At 36.1% G+C, this 20,729-nt stretch overlaps 1 protein-coding gene across 3 annotated transcripts in view; it reads left to right on the top strand.

Moving 5' to 3' along the window:
- Positions 1-20,729, top strand: part of LOC129255707 (trafficking kinesin-binding protein 1-like) — a 56,366-nt gene that overhangs the window by 29,761 nt on the left and 5,876 nt on the right. For all 3 annotated transcript variants that reach the window (XM_064105148.1, XM_064105092.1, XM_064105062.1), the window contains 12 exons: positions 424-500; positions 1,445-1,561; positions 2,593-2,690; positions 3,476-3,660; positions 5,059-5,189; positions 5,639-5,713; positions 6,413-6,559; positions 12,582-12,661; positions 13,559-13,741; positions 18,150-18,412; positions 19,827-19,982; positions 20,623-20,722. In XM_064105148.1, coding sequence (XP_063961218.1) covers positions 424-500; positions 1,445-1,561; positions 2,593-2,690; positions 3,476-3,660; positions 5,059-5,189; positions 5,639-5,713; positions 6,413-6,559; positions 12,582-12,661; positions 13,559-13,741; positions 18,150-18,412; positions 19,827-19,982; positions 20,623-20,722 — 1,612 coding nt within the window. The remainder of the gene's footprint in view (positions 1-423; positions 501-1,444; positions 1,562-2,592; positions 2,691-3,475; positions 3,661-5,058; positions 5,190-5,638; positions 5,714-6,412; positions 6,560-12,581; positions 12,662-13,558; positions 13,742-18,149; positions 18,413-19,826; positions 19,983-20,622; positions 20,723-20,729) is intronic.

Genomic DNA, 20,729 nt, shown 5'->3' with positions numbered 1-20,729 from the left:
TTTTGAAATTGATGGATCAATTGAAATCATCTTAGCATTTTTTTTTCTGCTGAAGGATGCAGACTAACTGTGATCATAAGGATCTAAAATTATTTTTTGAGAATCACCCGTTGAACATATCAATAAAGCTTAATCTAAGAATATTGTTATCTGTGCCATGACTACTAGTATTTTAAATTTGCTCTTTGAGCCCCTCTCTTTTGAAATTCTGGATCCTCCTCTGGGATCAATTGTAATTTGTTTGCACCTTTCCCTCTTTTCAAGTGGATCAGACATGTCATTCTAATGCTTTCACTTTTCTATTCCCTGGGATTCCCCAATATCAAAAATGAGCTTTTAAAATTTCAGATTATTCTTTTATCATAAACCACTTTTGAGATTACATTTGATGATTATTTCTTGGTTTACTTTTTCTCATTACAGCATTATGTGGTGATCGTGTGGTGCAGATGACCAAGACCTACAATGACATTGATGCAGTTACTAAACTACTGGAAGAGGTTTGTTATTTCATTCTCTCATTTAGTATCATTCTTTCATAGAAATTCCCTTAATAGGTACCTAATGATAATTATGTGAATATCTTACACAAAAATAAAAATTACAGCAGTCTAATGAATTGTGTGTTCAGAATCAGATGCATCCTCAAACATCTCTGTAGAGTTTCTGTTAAAATGTAATCTTGACACTTTTGATTTTATTCATTTGAATTGCTTATAGCAGCAACAACAAACAAATGAAAAGAAAATAAATCTGAACCAATGAATTCTTACAATGGTGATTATGAATGTTTACAATTCAAACTGCTGTATTTTGCAGGTTCAGCTTAAGATAAACCTTATTGGTGAGTTAGAAAGTTAAACTTGCATTGTAAATTTTCTGTAGCTTTCACCAAATAGAACATCTGCCATGTTCCCTTCACTATCACTTGAGGCAGGTTTGTTCACTGTCTGTATTGTGACTTTTATTGGGCACCTGCCTTGGCTAACTAGATTTCCAACTGCTAATTTCATGAAGTCGCCAGAGAGTGAGGGAATAGGCATTTGACATGTCAACTTGATGTTTTCACACCACCTCACAATACTTGATATTTACTTGAGAGAAAATGCAATCAACTAGCAGGCACTTTGTAAAATTTCTGGACTTTTGAAGGGATCATTGCAGTATGAAAGCATGTTATCAGCAGGTACCATTCCATCAACAAGAGATCATTTTCACTTTCTCTGTAGAAATACAGATGCCATGCTACATGCAAGTTTCAAAAGTTTTATTTTTCTGATGTGGTGCAGGGTGGTGTGAATGCATAATAATTTTGAAGGACAAGTATATTGTATTTTGAATCCTGGAATGATATCTCTTAGATTATGGGTATTTTTTATGGGGGAGGTGTGAAAGCATTTGTATTTCAATTATAATTTTTCTTTATGTTATGTTTTGAGTACAGAAAGAGAAGGATTTGGAGCTTGCAGCGAAGATTGGCCAATCTCTCCTTCAACAGAACAAGCAACTTGAGGGTCGTATTGAATTAACAGAAGAGCAACTCACGATCATCGCTGATCAAGTAAGAACCTCCATTTTTAAAAAAGTTTCTCTTGCTTCTCAAATTTGATTTGACCGTTTTCATATTCCTTAGTACAAAGCACTGTGAATACAATACTTTCATCTTCAATTCTGCATCTTTATTGAGTGGTAAAACATTTCTTGAATGCATTTTCAACAAAGAATATCTAATAAAAATGTTTACAGTGTAAATATTTCAAAAAATAATATTGACCTCCCAAAAATATTTACCAAGTAAAGTCAGTTTTGGCTGCCCTGTCCTGCCTAAAAGTCATGTTCTTGAGCAAATGGGGAGGGCCAACATTTGCACTTAAGTTGTAGAATATTGTGATTGGCTGATGATAGTTGGGCGATTATCAACACGTATGGAATATTTGTCATGTTAATCATGTGATCACTCTGGTTTGACACGTGAATAAATGAAGCATGCATGTGATCGAGCGATAATTCATGAACTTTTACCTCCTTGAACATCGATCACATTAGTTGGTGATATGTGACTATTATTCTTTAAAGAACTCAAAAAGAGATTAAGAAGTACCGCTCCTTGCATTTTTATTGTCATATTTCTTTTATTGATATCTATAAATTTGAGATTACAGAGAGAGAATTATTTTCTTTTTCATTCATAAATTTTTCTAAGAAATCTTTACAGTGATAATTTTTGCGTATTTATTTGATTGAATCTTAGCTAAAAATTATCAGTAATGTTCTCTATCTCAAAATAAAGAAGAAAAAAATAAAGAAACACATTTGATGTCTGTAGTATATGCCAAAAGAATATTATTCTAGTATACAGTGTATATCACAATTCTTATTTTTTCAAGTTCCAATAATTTAATCAAATGCAATGAATACTGTACACTAAGATGGATGGAGTGTACATTTAAAAAAGTTAATGTGCATGAAGCCCAAAAAAGGCAAAAAAAGTCACATTATTTTAAAATATAAATTGTGCACATGCAAGATAAGCTTTGATTTGGGGTTTTAGTGAATTCATGCATTCACTTGTTTTTATTTTTTGATCCTTAGAATACCCAATTCCGACATGACTTGAAATTGAAAGATGAACTACTCAATATCTATACCAATGATGTGGATCAAAGTGACTCTGAAGATGAAAGTATATGGTAAGAAATATTGAATATTGCTCTCTCTAAAAAAATATAGTGACTCTGAGATGTATGGTGTATGGTAAGAAATATTGAATGTTGCTCCCTCTGAAAAACTTAGTGACTCTGAAGATGAAAGTGTATGGTACTAAGAAATATTGAATGTTACTAACTACGTTAGTGGCAACAGAACCAAAAAGGCAGAGAAAACAAGTTCAAACTAAACTTGAATTCATGTGGGGTGCGTTTCAGGAAAAGACTTGACAGATGTTTTATCTGACAGTTACCATAGGAACTGTGCTTTTTAGGAAACCAAAATCAAGGAAAACTGTCAGATCTGAAATCTTGTCGGGAAAGAAATATTAATGAAACGCTCCCCTGGAGGTCAGAGAGTACAGATGAAAAAGAAACTCTTTTGCCTATACAGAGCAGTTGATAATTTTTTCTGCTTGATATCTTTAAAGTTTCAGAAGAGATTTCAAATCATATCAGATTCTGGTCATGGCAAAGAAAAAGAAATAGTTTTCAATGAATTTGTTTAAAAAAAATCTTATTTATTAAATGGCCTTTTTTAAATTATTGCTGTTCAATATTATGTGTCTATTTATAGCCCTTATCATTTGTCACCAAGTATTTAATTGTGAATCATAAAACTGCAGGTTGCTTTTGATTTTACTTATTAATTTGTTGGTGTCTCTAAAGTATTGTTTAAAGACATCTATGTTCAAAAGAAAGTATACATGTAGCACTATCAAGAATAATTCTGTGTACTAATTTATTTACTATATTGTTTATTGCTACAGGAATGAAAAGGGGAAGGGGAGTATCCAATCTAAATACATCAACATTGACAACCTTCAGAAGAAGATTAAGAATCTTGAAGAGGAGAATCTTCATCTTAGGATAGAGACTGCTGAGCTCCGTACCACAACCTCAAACATTGAAGAGAAAGAAGAAGAACTTGTTAGAGATTGCTTTAGACAGCTAAGTAAGTACTATCACCATTCAAGGGTAAAGATAGATAGATAAATGGCATTCATTTTAATAGAATTCAATTCGCAGCCAAAGGCTTAATGACATAATTTTGAATTTTGAGGGGTTTTTGTCCATATTTACTTTTACCTTATATGCAAAAATCAAGGATAGAAATGAGATTTTAGCATGAGGAGTAAGAGATATGGATCAATGTAACTTGGTTTCCCTTTTTTGAATAGAAATCTTCTGTTACACGAGATGTGAATTTTTTTACCATGTCACAATTAAAAAAAAATGATTCACTGTTTTTATTTTACAACACCTCAATAGTTTGGTAAATTGATAAAATCATGAAAATCAAATGATATCCTTGCTTATGGATGAAGTGTTAAAGTCAGGAAGAAGATTGCCCTCCTGTGTCCGAGAGGAGCACTTAATTGATGGAAGTAACTATGTGAATATTTGATAGTTTGTGATCCATCATGGTGCTCTCATTTCACTCGCAAAGTTTTTTTTTTCCTAATCAGTGAAATGGCTCATGTTGACTCACTTGTTAATATCAATACCTGCTTGTTGGTATCCCAGGCTTCAAGCAAATGTTAGTGCAGTTGGAAAGTTGGCTGTTCATGAAAATCTGCCTAGTCAGGGTTTTTTTAATTTGGAAAAATAGAGATATTCTGGTTTAGTGGTTTATCCACTTGATTCTCAGGACAAATGTCAAACATTCAAACCAAGGGGTGATAGTTTTGTTGCCTTCAACCAAGCTGTAAATAGTGCAATTATATATTTTTTTTGCCGACCAAGGTTAATGTCATTACCACCAAGAGTAATACATCTACAAAAATTTGATTGGAGTATAAAGAGAAGGAAAAAAAGAAATCTTTCAAGCACTACATTGTAAACTTATAAAAAGTGTATCTAAAAAAATAGTGAGAATGTGATAATGTTATTGAGTAACTTGACATGTAAGAAGCAAATACTACCACTGTCATTTTCATTGCCACTTGTGGCATCAATTAAGATATATTTTGAAGGGTATAGTAATAGTAGAGAAATATATGTGTAAAGCAATTATGGGATATGCAATAGCGTGAAAGAAAATGAATTTTAAACTCCAATCTTTCTGAGCCACCTCAAATATGTACCAAAGTTTTTCTTTCAGTTTTATCAACTATATTTTCTCACATTTCCTACATTTTTAAAACTCATAACAAGTGTAGAAAAAAAATGAATGGGAGGATTTCCATAGCACTTAGAAATATCAACATTCAAATACTCGTATAATCTTTTCTATTAATCAAATTTTCATCAATCTGATTCTTTGATTTGTATAATACTTGTAAACTGTTTTCTAGCATAATATTCTCCTTTTATAAAATGAAGATAAATGAGTGTTGATGGTTTCTTTCAGGGGATTCCCGTGGGACTTGTGAGATTCTTACAGATGAGCTGAGTAAGAAATTTGAAGAGAATATGAGACAACAAGAAGAGATTACCTCCCTCTTAGCTCAACTTGTAGATCTACAACATAAGGTCAAAAAGGTCAGTCAATATACTTCATCAAAATTGCTGTCCAAATGACTGATAAATGTTAAAAGAGTTATCAAAAGGATTATACTCTTTATAGAGAATCCTATAATTTTGATTTTTATAAAGGAGACATTGCATTTTTCATAGGAGGCAAAATTCTGATATAATTCATTGTAAAAAAATTGTATTAGCTGATTGCAATTAGATAATTGAATTGTTGATTATCAATTGCTTGAAATGTCTATTGCAGTTTTTTTTTTAATGAAAATGCACAAGTATTTTTTATCCACCTCAGAAAAAGCTACAGTAGTAATTAAAAGAGGATCTAAAAATTGGGGGAGGGGTAATGTATTTATGTTTGTCTCGTTTTTGTCAGTTTTTTCCTGTTATCTCTATTAATCCAACTGCTTGATGAATTTATGAATGTTCAATATTTATCTTTTTCTTTCACTTTCTTCTAGTTATCAGTTGAGAATGAGGAGATGAGCAGGCATCTTACAGCTTCGAAAGAAGCACAGCAAGACCTAGTCAAAGATGTAAGGAAGCCCATGTCATTTTTTAAATATGATATTTATTTCATTGTTATAGTCCAGCAGGTTGTGCATACTAGTAATAGGTGATTCCATAAAATAATCAACCATTTTGTAAGTCCATGCCCATATATTTTGATTTTTATCTCACTTCGTAAACTGGTCAGTCCTTGATTGATAGCAGTATGGCTTTTTGTATAAACCACAAAAGAGGACAATATTTCTTATAGGGGTTAGACGAACATACTTTCTGGAATCACCCCTTCACAGTGAGTTTACTCATAAAAGGGCAGAATTTTGGTTGCTAATCTAGTGCTACAGAAGAAGCATTGCCTGTGCCTGTTGGTATTATGAGGTGTTGATTAAAGAAAGGATATAAAGTTGTAGGTCCTTTTTTATTGTGTCATTCAGCTCCACATTCCTCCTACGCTACTGGGAAGAAGAACAAGTATTTGATCTAATGTCAGTTACTTTGTTCTTTATACTTGGATCTGACTTTCTAAAATATAAGAATAAGTTTATATGAAAGCTCATTACAACTTTCACCCCAATCTGTAAACTCTAGACATACTGAAGCTGTTCACCGCAAATTTGTGTTATTTATCTTTATGTGCTATTTTCCACCTTTTTATCCTATTTGTCATTTTAAGATTATTCCAACAGTAATTTCATTACTTCATTTTCATTGTATTTGTAATCTTCTAGTTGATTGAGACAAAAGAGAAGTATGAAGAAGTTTACACCATGTTCCAAGAGGCACAGGAGACAGCAAAGAAATCTAATCGCAGTTCTATGTCCCACGGCGGCATCGGCTTTGGCACCTACTTAAACCCACTTCCAGTCTTCCCTGCCGTAAGTTACACCTCATTGTAATTTTGCTCAAGCATTGTCATGCTTTAGACACACCAGTGAAACAGATTCCAAATCACACAATGGTGAGTCATTGCAAATAATACAATGGTGGTTGGTCTGGTACCGTCTGGAGTCCTGGTGTGACTGTGACTTTGTTCATAAGGCATACACCCAAACAGGAGCAGATTTTTTTTTTTTTTTAAACAAGTGCATACCTAATTACCAATAATGCTTATAGCATTTTCATTTATTTGAATGCAGGATAAAAGAGCATTGTCGATTAAATACCTTGCTCACGGGCATAGGTGCCGCGGCCGGGGATCGCGGCCGGGGATCGTGAAGACGAAAGTGTATGGTAAAAATATATATAAATGTTGCTCCCTCTGAAAGACTGCAATCATCACAGAGACTACATTAGTGGCAACAGAACCAAAAAGGCAGAGAAAAACAAGTTCAAACTAAACTTGAATTCATGTGGGGTGCGTTTCAGGAAAAGACTTGACAGATGTTTTATCTGACAGTTACCATAGGAACTGTGCTTTTCAGCCAACCAAAATCAAGGAAAACTGTCAGATCTGAAATCTTGTCGGGAAAGAAATATTAATGAAACACTCCCCTGGAGGTCAGAGAGTACAAATGAAAAAGAAACTCTTTTGCCTATACAGACCATGTATAGTCAGGCGCCTTAAGGCCACCGCACACCTTACGACCCGACTGGTCGGCGACTGGCTTGCGACTGGGTGAGGGGAAATGAATCGCAAGGTAGTCATAAGCCTCAACACCGCACACCTTGCGATCCGATCTGCGACTCACGCATGCGCTTTTTGCTTTTTGGCATAGCAACTGAGAAAGTGCGCTTACTACTGCGTATGCGCGTTGTTTATCATATACGCGTCGTGCAACTCTACTGTCTGATTGGCTGGAAGTTGGATTGAGCTTGCGATCCAGTCATAAGGATTCGACATGTCAAATCCTTCCGATTTTCCTTGCGACTTGTCTCTGACTGGTCTGCGACGCACAAGCTGACAAGAGCCGTGACGTCACATCTTCCCTCAATCAGTCGCAAGCCAGTCGCCGACCAGTCGGGTCGTAAGGTGTGCGGTGGCCTTTAGACCACTCGGCCACGGCACCTATGGTAAGTCATTGCAAATAATACAATGGTGGTTGGTCTGGTACCGTCAGGAGTCCTGGTGTGACTGGGCCTTTGTTCATAATGCGTACACCCAAACAGGAGCAGAATAGTATTATAGGAAAAGAAAATCAGGAAAATCAAAGCATTAAACATTAAGACATGAGATACGTAGATCTCATGATAATTTATGTCCAATCCCATGTGTCCCATCATGGTATTGGCTCTTTGTATCTGCATGAAACACCTTCTTCTGTCTAGTTTATAACATGATGCTGACCTTTTTTTCATGGAAGGAGATGTGCACTCATCTCCCTCTTGTAAAAAAAGAAAAGAAAAAAAAAGGATAGGTGTGAGGAACCATGTAATAATGTGTTTAGGGAATTCTAGGTTTGAAAGCAAACATGTGTATGTACAGATAAAAGGATGTTCAGTTATCGGGAGAAAGTTAATGAATGAGACTACAGAGTGTTTTGAAATACGATGCCCGGGAACTGTTTCATAAAGAATTTACAACTATGTTAACTATGTCATTATGGCAACTACAATGGAAACCTTGATAGTGTGGTGAGCTCTATTACCATTGTGGTCACCATAATGGCTAAGGCATTGTAATCAACAGTCCCCGAGAGAGGACTCGGTTGTTACAGGAATTGGGAGTGTCACTTAACATGTTTTATGGACCACATTTCTATTAAAGGTATAAATGTGAATCTCAATTAATCAATAAAATGGTATTCATGTGGGTAATAATTTTAATGTCATAAACAGAGACATTCTGTCGTCTTAATCAATATTTACTTTCATGGACTATGTACCTATTTCAGTTGATTAGGTGATCTGAGATGGAATACTAAGCTTATGAATTACATGCAGAGGTATGAAAGATAACCTAATAATATTTGCCAAAGATGTTGCTAGAAATGTCAATATTTTCATGTTATCTAATTGTAATGGGTCTTTTTAAAAGTTAAACCAATATTGAAAAGAGCTAGATAACCGAGTTTTGGCATGAAATACCCAACTGTTTTCAATTCATTAAGTTGAAAATGAATCTTTGATGGGATAGTTAATAGTGTAGAGCAAATCCAGGAATGGTAGATATATTTCAGCTTTCTAAGATTTTGATATTGTCACAGAAAATTTATATAAGAAATTAAAATGATTACTTGTTGAATAATGTGATTAAAAAAATACTTGATCTTTTAATTTGAAAAAAATCCTAAATGTCCATCATAAAAATGGATGATCGTCTTTTCTACTTACTGCAAATTGTTTGTATTTCATCATTAAGGTATAGTGCTTAGTTAGAACTGGTAAAACTAGAAGGCTGTAAAAATTACATATGATAGGTCATATCTATTCCTAAGTCTAAAGAATATAATTATTATCTTGCTCCACCCACCTTTGGTATTGATGTTACGTGACTTTCATTCCTAAAGATTAACAAACAGATAGTCTCAAGCATGCAGTCATGTTCCCATTGGCTCAAAACAATTCATGCTATGTCATTGTCTTGTAATATTCAAGCTCTTTAGAGCATAATGCAAAGTAGGTATTGGGTTGTGCGTCACTGAGCTGTGATGTAATGTATGTCCGTGGTGATGTGTCATATGTATAATTATGTATGTATAATCATACTTAAAGATGGAGTGGATATACTTGACAAGGTGATGTGAAGTTATTCACCATGACCCTACCTGCGTCAACCAAATATTGAACCATGCCCTAGAAAAAGTTTTGCAAACTTTCCTTTAGTCTCCCTTTCCCTCGTGATTTCCAAAAGCATTTTTTTTGGTTTTAATTACACTTGTGTATGTTATTGTAGTTATAATTGAAATAGACTGAAGTGACCTGAACTGAACATGTGTAAACTGCAATTCATTACATACCAGGGGCCGTTTCATAAAGCTGTTTGTAAGTTAAGAGCGACTTTACGAACGACTGGTGATCCTTCTTACGCGCTAAACCATTGCCAATGATTATACCATTTACAATAAGAAAGGATCACCAGTCGTTCTTAAAGTCATTCTTAACTTACGAACAGCTCTATGAAACACCCACCAGAAGTAATTTTTTAATTGCGATGTAAATATCAACAGGTGTTTACCATTGGTCTAACACCTACATTGTACATTTGTTGAATGCATTGAACAGTCTCTCTTAAAATTATGGCTACTCTCTGAGATTTGTAAGTATGAAGAAAGAAGAAAAATGTCTGAACTTTTCAGCAGAGTAGTGAAATTCAAAAGTATCTGAGCAACTCATTCAGACTCTTTCAAAGCAACAACTTGAAATAAAAGGTTTTGATCTTTATGATAATGATGATATGATTATATTAATAACAACAACAATAATAACTCTCACTTACCCAGGGTAGCCACTTCAGCTATAAGCTGGTGGCTTTAAGTAAAACAGGTCCCTTTTTTAAAGTCTTTGGTATTGCTGGCCAGGGATCGAACCTACCACCTCTAGTTCATGAGGCAGGCGCTCTACCACTGAATAACCGTGCCCTTAATACCCTACATGTATTTGACTTGGAGCCATTTGTCAAATGTGGATGCAAGTTTTATCAAGTCGAACAACTTCACCCATGATGAAATTGCTTCCATATCCAGAAATAGTATTCAGGAGCACTTTTCTAATGTTTCATAGAACTTATAGATCTCATTTCAAGAAGGAGATGAAGTATGTCACCACAGTACATATATTTAATGATGTGTACTTTTGTCATTCTGTTAGTGATTCTGACATTAAGAACTAGTCAACATAATAATTGTTTAGTTCAGTTCCTTTATAGCATGCATCATGTCAATAAAACAATTTTATAGTTTACATTCTCATATGTGACTGAAGTGAGTAATGAGGATCTATATCATTGCTAGTAATGTTCCATAATGCAAAATTTTACTGAATTCAGGCCCTAGTAACCTATTTTCATTTCAAAGATCTATGCCAGAACTCATTCTACATAAAGCATTTAGATTGATTTTAAGTGGTGTCCCTGTACACTGATATGTTCTGATTGTAAATGTATTTCATATGTTTCACGAAATTTACTTTCGAAGAATTTACCTTCTTCTGAAGAAGATAAGACCATACTTGTTGAAATGTTTGGTTTGGGTCTCCACTTTGAAACAGTTTTAGAGTAAGAATGGCATTCGGATATAATTTTGCACAGAGTCTCTTGTTGCTTTTTTGTAATTGGTACACTGTATGTGTAGTTTATAACTGTTCAATGTACTTTTCAAGAAATGCATATTTTTAATATATATATTATTTCTTGACTGCATCCACTTTTTAGTCGAAAGGTTTTTAATGGTTTGGTATTTATTACCACACCAAGATCATGTCTGTAATGTTGATCAATCACAAATTAGAGATTAATCTTAATTGTGTCTTGATTGATACTCTCATCTATTCTTTAAAGATAGGGCCAGTTCGTCGCCTTCCCGCACAAAGGCCATTTGCGCGCACTGCGTGTCGCCTTCCCGCGAAAGGGCCGTTAGCGTGGACTGCGCGTCACCTTCCCGCACAAAGGCCGTACTGTTCACTGCACGATAACGACCCTTCCGTGGAATGGCAACATGCAGTGCGCGCTAACGGCCTTTGTGTGGGAAGGCGATGCTAACGGCCTTTATGCGGGAAGGCAACGAGTTGTTTGACTTTCCATTTCAAAACTGAAAAAAAGACAGCAAAAAGAAAACTTTGTGAAAATTGTTGGTCTCACCTTTTGATATCAGATCAAGGAGATAAAAAAATCCCCTTAATAGGACATGGCGTCATGTTTTGCTCTTAAAAGATAAGCATGTTCCAGTTTCTCCTCAATGATGTAGTTAATTTCTGATGTAAACACTCTACAATGTACTTAATTTGTTTTGGACTTTTGCCAGATCTGTGATGATGATAAGCCAATATACAAATAGCAAATAGGCATGAGTGTGATGGTGCGAGATTTCGCATAAGGACAAAGTGTTGTACAATGCTTTGGAAGTTAGCGAAAATATGATTTTTTCCAACATTAATCCATGAAATTATGAAAGAATTATTGAAAGCAAATGAAAAAAATCTCTCTGTGATTCAAGCGCACATCATCATGATCTACAGCAGCAGTGTGTTAGTATGCCTTACGCGTATTGCATCAGTATTTATTTACTCAGAGCAATGAATTGAATCATAGTGTGACATCAATTATCAAGCCATGCAAAGGCACAAATGTTGCGCCTTCAGCCTCCCATTATTGCTTATGTACAACAATTAGACATTGTTCCATTTTTTATTTGATTTTATGAACAACGTTGAATGGAAGAAACCTCTACATGAAGAAGAGAGAGAAAAAAAATTTAGGGGGGGTATACCTCACATCTATTTTATATGAGTAATCAAGCAATTTTTTTTCATGGAATCTCAGAATGTATAAATTTTTGTGAGTTTTGCATCAAGAATTTCATTCCATAAACTCGATATCAGTTAATATCCTTATGAAAATCAAGTATTTATATTCAATTTGTTATTTATTCACCAAATAGCACTTTCAATAAATAATAGTGTTGAAATATTATAGACCACAAAATCAAATGAAATAATCTTTAATAATGCATTTATCTATATATTTGTCCACTCGGTCCACTAGTTGGGCTGTTGAGGAAGAGGAGAACAAACATAATCACTAACATGATGGCAAAATACATTTCTTTCATGAAATTTAATAATATTGGTAAACTGAACTATTTTGAACTATTTTGTCCTTGATGTTTGTTCTACCTTTTGTAGATTAATGTTGTGTTTGTGAGTGAATTAGGTTTACAGCCGTGATATTTTATACCTTTGTTGTTAATTGGTCTGTAAGTTAAAAATGAGAGAATTTATTTCGTATTTTGTTTCACCCTTCAGGATTCCTTAGCAGCTGAGCTCGTGGATTGTGTAGAGCAAAGATTAGAGAAAGACCCTCACCTCTCAAAGAAAGGGAAAAGGTATTTAGATATGCATTTATTACACATGGGAAATGCTGATGTATGAAAGACAAATGGCACTGAAAACAACAGATAATTATAATAAGAATAGGCATTTATATAGATTTTATTTTGTTTATTTAGATATCATCTACAGTTGTGCTCAAAAGTTGGTGAACCCACCATAAAATACTCTCCTTCATGCTGAGTGTGGAATATAGATAACAACACTACAATGTTCGGCAAACCCAGAGAAACAAACTTTATTGAATGTAATATATTATCACCTGACTTCACAATTAATTATCTAAAACATGACAGAACTTAACACTTTGAATATGTTCATTTTCTGGTGGGGTTCACTAACTTTTGAGCACCACTGTATTCTGAGGTACAGGAGGTACTGCTGGGTACCCATTTAACTCACCTGGGTTGAGTGCAGCATAATGCAAGTAATGATCTTAAACCAATTACAATGTTTTTATATATTTGATTAATCTATTTCCATGTATTTTCAAATTTCAATTCAAGTTCAAGACATACACATTCAGGGCGATGCAGATTTAGAATGGGGGGGGGGGGGGTGATGGATTGACTAGTCCCCCAACACGTGTGCAATCTAAGCCAAGACCTATTAGTGATAATTATCAATCGTATGATATAGAGTTCATCTATCTCAATCATAAATTCATGTCATGGGGAGTGTTTCACCAAGCATATTGTCTGTGATTTTCAGTGAAAAATTTGTTCTAAGCCAATCAGATGCAAGGATTCCAGTAGCTTATAACAGTTGCCAGTGAAAAGTTGCTTCATGAGCTACTCCCCTAACATGCATTTAAAAGCCATATGTTATAGCTAAATCAAAGGCAAATTAGTGATACAATCTTCAAGAAAATTATTACATCATTTTTTCTTCAGGGAATACAACAAGAATGTGATGAAGACAGTGAAGGTTGTGAATAAGAGAAGTCATAATAGTCCAGGCTCAGGTTACAGCAGTGATTTCTATAGCCGTCCAGTCTCTCCATCTAGCTCAGTAATATCTCTGGTTGGGAGTGAGATGTGTGAAGGTGACAGTGAGAGTATCAACAGCTCACATGGGTAGGTAGAAAAGACTATTGTCCATCTAGCTATGTAATATCTCTGGTAGGGAGTGAGATGTATGGAGGTGATAGTGAGAGTATCAACAGTTCACATGGGTAGGTAGAAAAGACTATTGTCCATCTAGCTCTGTAATATCTCTGGTTGGGAGTGAGATGTATGAAGGTGATAGTGAAAGTATCAACAGTTCACATGGGTAGGTAGAAAAGACTATTGTCCATCTAGCTCTGTAATATCTCTGGTTGGGAGTGAGATGTATGAAGGTGATAGTGAGAGTATCAACATTTCACATGGGTAGGTAGAAAAGACTATTGTCCATCTAGCTCTGTAATATCTCTGGTAGGGAGTGAGATGTGTGAAGGTGATAGTGAGAGTATCAACAGTTCACATGGGTAGGTAGAAAAGACTATTGTCCATCTAGCTATGTAATATCTCTGGTTGGGAGTGAGATGTATGGAGGTGATAGTGAAAGTATCAACAGTTCACATGGGTAGGTAGAAAAGACTATTCTCCATCTAGCTATGTAATATCTCTGGTTGGGAGTGAGATGTATGGAGGTGATAGTGAGAGTATCAACAGTTCACATGGGTAAGTAGAAAGGACGATTGTCCATCTAGCTCTGTAATATCTCTGGTTGGGAGTGAGATGTATGAAGGTGATAGTGAGAGTATCAACAGTTCACATGGGTAGGTAGAAAAGACTATTGTCCATCTAGCTCTGTAATATCTCTGGTTGGTAGTGAGATGTATGAAGGTGATAGTGAGAGTATCAACAGCTCACATGGGTAGGTAGAAAAGACTATTGTCCATCTAGCTCTGTAATATCTCTGGTTGGTAGTGAGATGTATGGAGGTGATAGTGAGAGTATCAACAGTTCACATGGGTAAGTAGAAAAGACTATTGTCCATCTAGCTCTGTAATATCTCTGGTAGGGAGTGAGATGTATGGAGGTGATAGTGAAAGTATCAACAGCTCACATGGGTATGTAGAAAAGACTACTGTCCATCTAGCTATGTTATATCTCTGGTTGGGAGTGAGATGTGTGAAGGTGATAGTGAGAGTATCAACAGCTCACATGGGTAGGTAGAAAAGACTATTGTCCATCTAGCTCTGTAATATCTCTGGTTGGGAGTGAGATGTATGAAGGTGATAGTGAAAGTATCAACAGTTCATATGGGTAGGTAGAAAAGACTATTGTCCATCTAGCTCTGTAATATCTCTGGTTGGTAGTGAGATGTATGAAGGTGATAGTGAAAGTATCAACAGTTCATATGGGTAGGTAGAAAAGACTATTGTCCATCTAGCTCTGTAATATCTCTGGTTGGGAGTGAGATGTATGAAGGTGATAGTGAAAGTATCAACAGTTCATATGGGTAGGTAGAAAAGACTATTGTCCATCTAGCTCTGTAATATCTCTGGTAGGGAGTGAGATGTATGAAGGTGATAGTGAAAGTATCAACAGTTCACATGGGTAAGTAGAAAAGACTATTGTCCATCTAGCTCTGTAATATCTCTGGTTGGGAGTGAGATGTATGAAGGTGATAGTGAAAGTATCAACAGTTCACATGGGTAGGTAGAAAAGACTATTGTCCATCTAGCTCTGTAATATCTCTGGTTGGGAGTGAGATGTATGAAGGTGATAGTGAGAGTATCAACATTTCACATGGGTAGGTAGAAAAGACTATTGTCCATCTAGCTCTGTAATATCTCTGGTAGGGAGTGAGATGTGTGAAGGTGATAGTGAGAGTATCAACAGTTCACATGGGTAGGTAGAAAAGACTATTGTCCATCTAGCTATGTAATATCTCTGGTTGGGAGTGAGATGTATGGAGGTGATAGTGAAAGTATCAACAGTTCACATGGGTAGGTAGAAAAGACTATTCTCCATCTAGCTATGTAATATCTCTGGTTGGGAGTGAGATGTATGGAGGTGATAGTGAGAGTATCAACAGTTCACATGGGTAAGTAGAAAGGACTATTGTCCATCTAGCTCTGTAATATCTCTGGTTGGGAGTGAGATGTATGAAGGTGATAGTGAGAGTATCAACAGTTCACATGGGTAGGTAGAAAAGACTATTGTCCATCTAGCTCTGTAATATCTCTGGTTGGTAGTGAGATGTATGAAGGTGATAGTGAGAGTATCAACAGCTCACATGGGTAGGTAGAAAAGACTATTGTCCATCTAGCTCTGTAATATCTCTGGTTGGTAGTGAGATGTATGGAGGTGATAGTGAGAGTATCAACAGTTCACATGGGTAAGTAGAAAAGACTATTGTCCATCTAGCTCTGTAATATCTCTGGTAGGGAGTGAGATGTATGGAGGTGATAGTGAAAGTATCAACAGCTCACATGGGTATGTAGAAAAGACTACTGTCCATCTAGCTATGTTATATCTCTGGTTGGGAGTGAGATGTGTGAAGGTGATAGTGAGAGTATCAACAGCTCACATGGGTAGGTAGAAAAGACTATTGTCCATCTAGCTCTGTAATATCTCTGGTTGGGAGTGAGATGTATGAAGGTGATAGTGAAAGTATCAACAGTTCATATGGGTAGGTAGAAAAGACTATTGTCCATCTATCTCTGTAATATCTCTGGTTGGTAGTGAGATGTATGAAGGTGATAGTGAAAGTATCAACAGTTCATATGGGTAGGTAGAAAAGACTATTGTCCATCTAGCTCTGTAATATCTCTGGTTGGGAGTGAGATGTATGAAGGTGATAGTGAAAGTATCAACAGTTCATATGGGTAGGTAGAAAAGACTATTGTCCATCTAGCTCTGTAATATCTCTGGTAGGGAGTGAGATGTATGAAGGTGATAGTGAAAGTATCAACAGTTCACATGGGTAAGTAGAAAAGACTATTGTCCATCTAGCTCTGTAATATCTCTGGTAGGGAGTGAGATGTATGGAGGTGATAGTGAAAGTATCAACAGCTCACATGGGTAGGTAGAAAAGACTATTGTCCATCTAGCTATGTTATATTTCTGGTTGGTAGTGAGATGTATGAAGGTGATAGTGAGAGTATCAACAGCTCACATGGGTAGGTAGAAAAGACTATTGTCCATCTAGCTATGTAATATCTCTGGTTGGTAGTGAGATGTATGAAGGTGATAGTGAGAGTATCAACAGTTCACATGGGTAGGTAGAAAAGACTATTGTCCATCTAGCTATGTAATATCTCTGGTTGGGAGTGAGATGTATGGAGGTGATAGTGAGAGTATCAACAGTTCACATGGGTAGGTAGAAAAGACTATTGTCCATCTAGCTCAGTAATATCTCTGGTTGGGAGTGAGATGTGTGGAGGTGATAGTGAGAGTATCAACAGTTCACATGGGTAGGTAGAAAAGACTATTGTCCATCTAGCTATGTAATATCTCTGGTTGGGAGTGAGATGTATGGAGGTGATAGTGAGAGTATCAACAGTTCACATGGGTAAGTAGAAAAGACTATTGTCCATCTTGCTCTGTAATATCTCTGGTAGGGAGTGAGATGTATGACGGTGATAGTGAGAGTATCAACATTTCACATGGTTAGGTAGAAAAGACTATTCTCCATCTAGCTCTGTAATATCTCTGGTTGGGAGTGAGATGTCTGGAGGTGATAGTGAAAGTATCAACAGTTCACATGGGTAGGTAGAAAAGACTATTGTCCATCTAGCTCTGTAATATCTCTGGTAGGGAGTGAGATGTATGGAGGTGATAGTGAAAGTATCAACAGTTCACATGGGTAGGTAGAAAAGACTATTGTCCATCTAGCTATGTAATATCTCTGGTTGGGAGTGAGATGTATGAAGGTGATAGTGAGAGTATCAACAGTTCACATGGGTAGGTAGAAAAGACTATTGTCCATCTAGCTCTGTAATATCTCTGGTTGGGAGTGAGATGTATGGAGGTGATAGTGAAAGTATCAACAGTTCACATGGGTAGGTAGAAAAGACTATTGTCCATCTAGCTATGTAATATCTCTGGTTGGGAGTGAGATGTATGAAGGTGATAGTGAGAGTATCAACAGCTCACATGGGTAGGTAGAAAAGACTATTGTCCATCTAGCTCTGTAATATCTCTGGTTGGGAGTGAGATGTATGGAGGTGATAGTGAAAGTATCAACAGCTCACATGGGTAGGTAGAAAAAAAATTTCTCCCTTAATTTAAAAAGCATGGAGAGTAGATACTCTGATATTAACACCGTAACAACTTTGTATAATTCTGATGACGGCATTTTAGCTTTAAACTATTGCAGTATGTCCAAGAAGTATGTGAGGGGAGTAGACATAAAGTGTATCTCTGACTTTACAGTTGATGGTGCAGTAATCACCAATGGTAAGCTTATGGTGCAGAAAATAATAGGAAAAAAAGTACAAATAACCGATTTCATGATCATTTGTTTTTCTCTCTCCTCTCTCCTGCCCAGCTCCGGACTTCATCCTCCCGTATCCTGTATCCCAGGATCCAACGACCTTGCAACCGCTCTCAGACGTCTCAAACTAAGACGAGAGAATGAGACTGCAGAGAAAGACTATGCTGAGCTCCACATGAATTCACCTACCTGTCCTAGTCCTGATAGTATGTTGTCAGGATTGTCTGGATCAACTGTACCAATAGGTGGAGCAGGAGGAGGCCAGTCATTCAGGGCATACATGCCTGAGAAATTACAGATAGTCAAACCAATGGAAGGTGGGTCATTGATGTCATCTTAATGTCTTTATATTTAGGAAATCAATTCATTGATTATTTATCAGGGATGCCACTTTTCCGTCTTTATACGGAATTCCGTCTTTTTCCCTGTTGTCCGTCTTATTTCCGTATTTCTGACTTTTCCTGTTTTCTGTGTATTAAAAAAAGTCGGAAAGTCCTCCCTTTTCCCCCTCTCTCTCGATTGTGATGCATGTCGATCGACCGAGTGAGAGATATTTCCCCGAGATATTTGCTTTTATACAGTACATAATTTATAAACGCGCGCACCGCCCACTACGTTCATTGAGTTATGCTTTTATCAAGGCTTTCCGATTGGAATTCTCGATATCCTGGCCAATCAATGCGAGCGGCAAGTTCCGAACGCACGCACATAGACAAGCGTAAAGCAAGCGGCACGAATCGCGATATAATAGCGACTGGTATTAAATACGACCGTAAAGATGATGACGTCATCCATGATGGCAACTTACGATGACCAACGAAAGGATCGAGGATGACTAAGTTTTGATCATCATTTGAAAGGAATTAGCGGTAACTGCGGTCTAAGGTGCGATGTTTCTGAATTTCATATATTTTCTCATGAATTTGGATGTAATTATTTTTTTATAATGTGACATTTTATGTAACAAAAACGATCCAAAAATTGGGTTTCCGCCGAATGTTAGATCTAACGTTACTGCTGCATGCTGATACGTAACCCAGGGAGCCACTTGGTCCTCCCCCCTAAATTTGAGGTGGGGGGACGGACCCCCCCTCCCTCTATTTTTTATTTTGTTATTTTTTTTCTTTTCATATTTTTTTGCTTGCTTGCTTGTCCAAATTTTTACCTGTGTCCATCCCAAAATTTAAGGTGGACCCCCCTAAATTTTTTGGCTTCCGCCGCCAATGCCCCAATTCACTGTTCTTGGACACTGTCCCTGCTCGCGATGAGTTTCAGTATTTTTGGAGGACACCTAGTGGCATCCCTGATTTATTTTGTCATTCCTTTAAGCTTTGTATAGGGAACACCTGATTCCAGAAAGCAACTGGTTAAGTGTGTGTAAAATTTAACAGAATCACACAAATTGTTGCTGCTGTATAAAATCATGAGAATGCTCTGTACATGACATTTACCCCATATACCTGTGGACTTTGTCAGTGATAAAGATTTAGACAATCTTTTAAAGTGAATTTGGATGAGATTTGAATGGCATTTTCTTTTGAGCCTGTGAAATTTACTTTGGATTGAATAGGAATGACAAAATGTGGATCATGCACATTTATATTATCTAGTAATGTCTCTCTCTCTCTTTTCTCTTACCCTTTCTTTCTCCTCTTCTCCCCCTCTCCATTTCTCTCACCTCATCTTCCTCTCAAAACATTTCTCCTATCTTTTACTGCATTCATTTATCAGGATCTATGGCCCTACACCATTGGCAGCGCCTTGCAACCCCTCACATAGCCAGTATGTTAGACTCAAGACCAGGAGTAGTCGTCAAAGGTTTCAGAGAGATTGATACCAGAAGAGATAGTTTCTTGGATGAGATAGAGGATGATGGTTGTGTCCAGAGTAAGTATTTTCAACTGATAGATAATTTGTGATATTCTTTGAATATTGTTTATTTGTCATCAGAAATTAGGTAGTTAGGGGCATATGCCAGAAAGGAAACTTGCAACTAAATGCAACTTGGATTTTCATCTAATCAATAGCATGCATGTGAGATTTATGTATGATACTTTTCTTAGTTGTATTTAAATGCAATTATTTCTGTATCATTCAGACATATCATTGATTGTATTTTTTGTTATTATGTAAATAGCCATCAATAATGATATTGGCTAAATAAGGGTTGCTAAGCATTTTTATGCACATAGCCTTAATGGGCAGGTTCCTTTTGTATACACCGTTGCAATACTATTCAAGAGAAACAAAATTTTTTTTTCATAAGAGTTCAACAATCTTAGTCAGGTGCATGATTAAGCAAATTTAACCATATTCAAGAGATAAATTATTGTATATATTGATTAGTTTGAATTTTCACAAGGTTATTTGGTGTAAAATTAATATTCTTGTACAGTCTTTCAGTTGTGAATATGTAGAATGTTGTGAATGTAGAATCGACCTGTTTATATTTGATGCTCTGTGATTTCTTCAGTTACATAATTCATATACATGGTCATAATTCTTCCACTCATAATCCTTATTTTAGGTGCTACGTACCCAAGTAAAGGTTTTGCTCATACCAGTAGTACATTCACATATACCACAAGTAGGTTAGGACAGACTGGTGACACCTTTATGACCTCACGGTAAGAA

This window comes from Lytechinus pictus, chromosome 1 (genome assembly GCF_037042905.1).
Source record: "Lytechinus pictus isolate F3 Inbred chromosome 1, Lp3.0, whole genome shotgun sequence".
Classification (NCBI taxonomy): domain Eukaryota; kingdom Metazoa; phylum Echinodermata; class Echinoidea; order Temnopleuroida; family Toxopneustidae; genus Lytechinus; species Lytechinus pictus.
The sequence above is the reverse complement of the archived record's forward strand: the minus strand, read 5'-3'. Positions and strand labels throughout refer to the sequence as shown.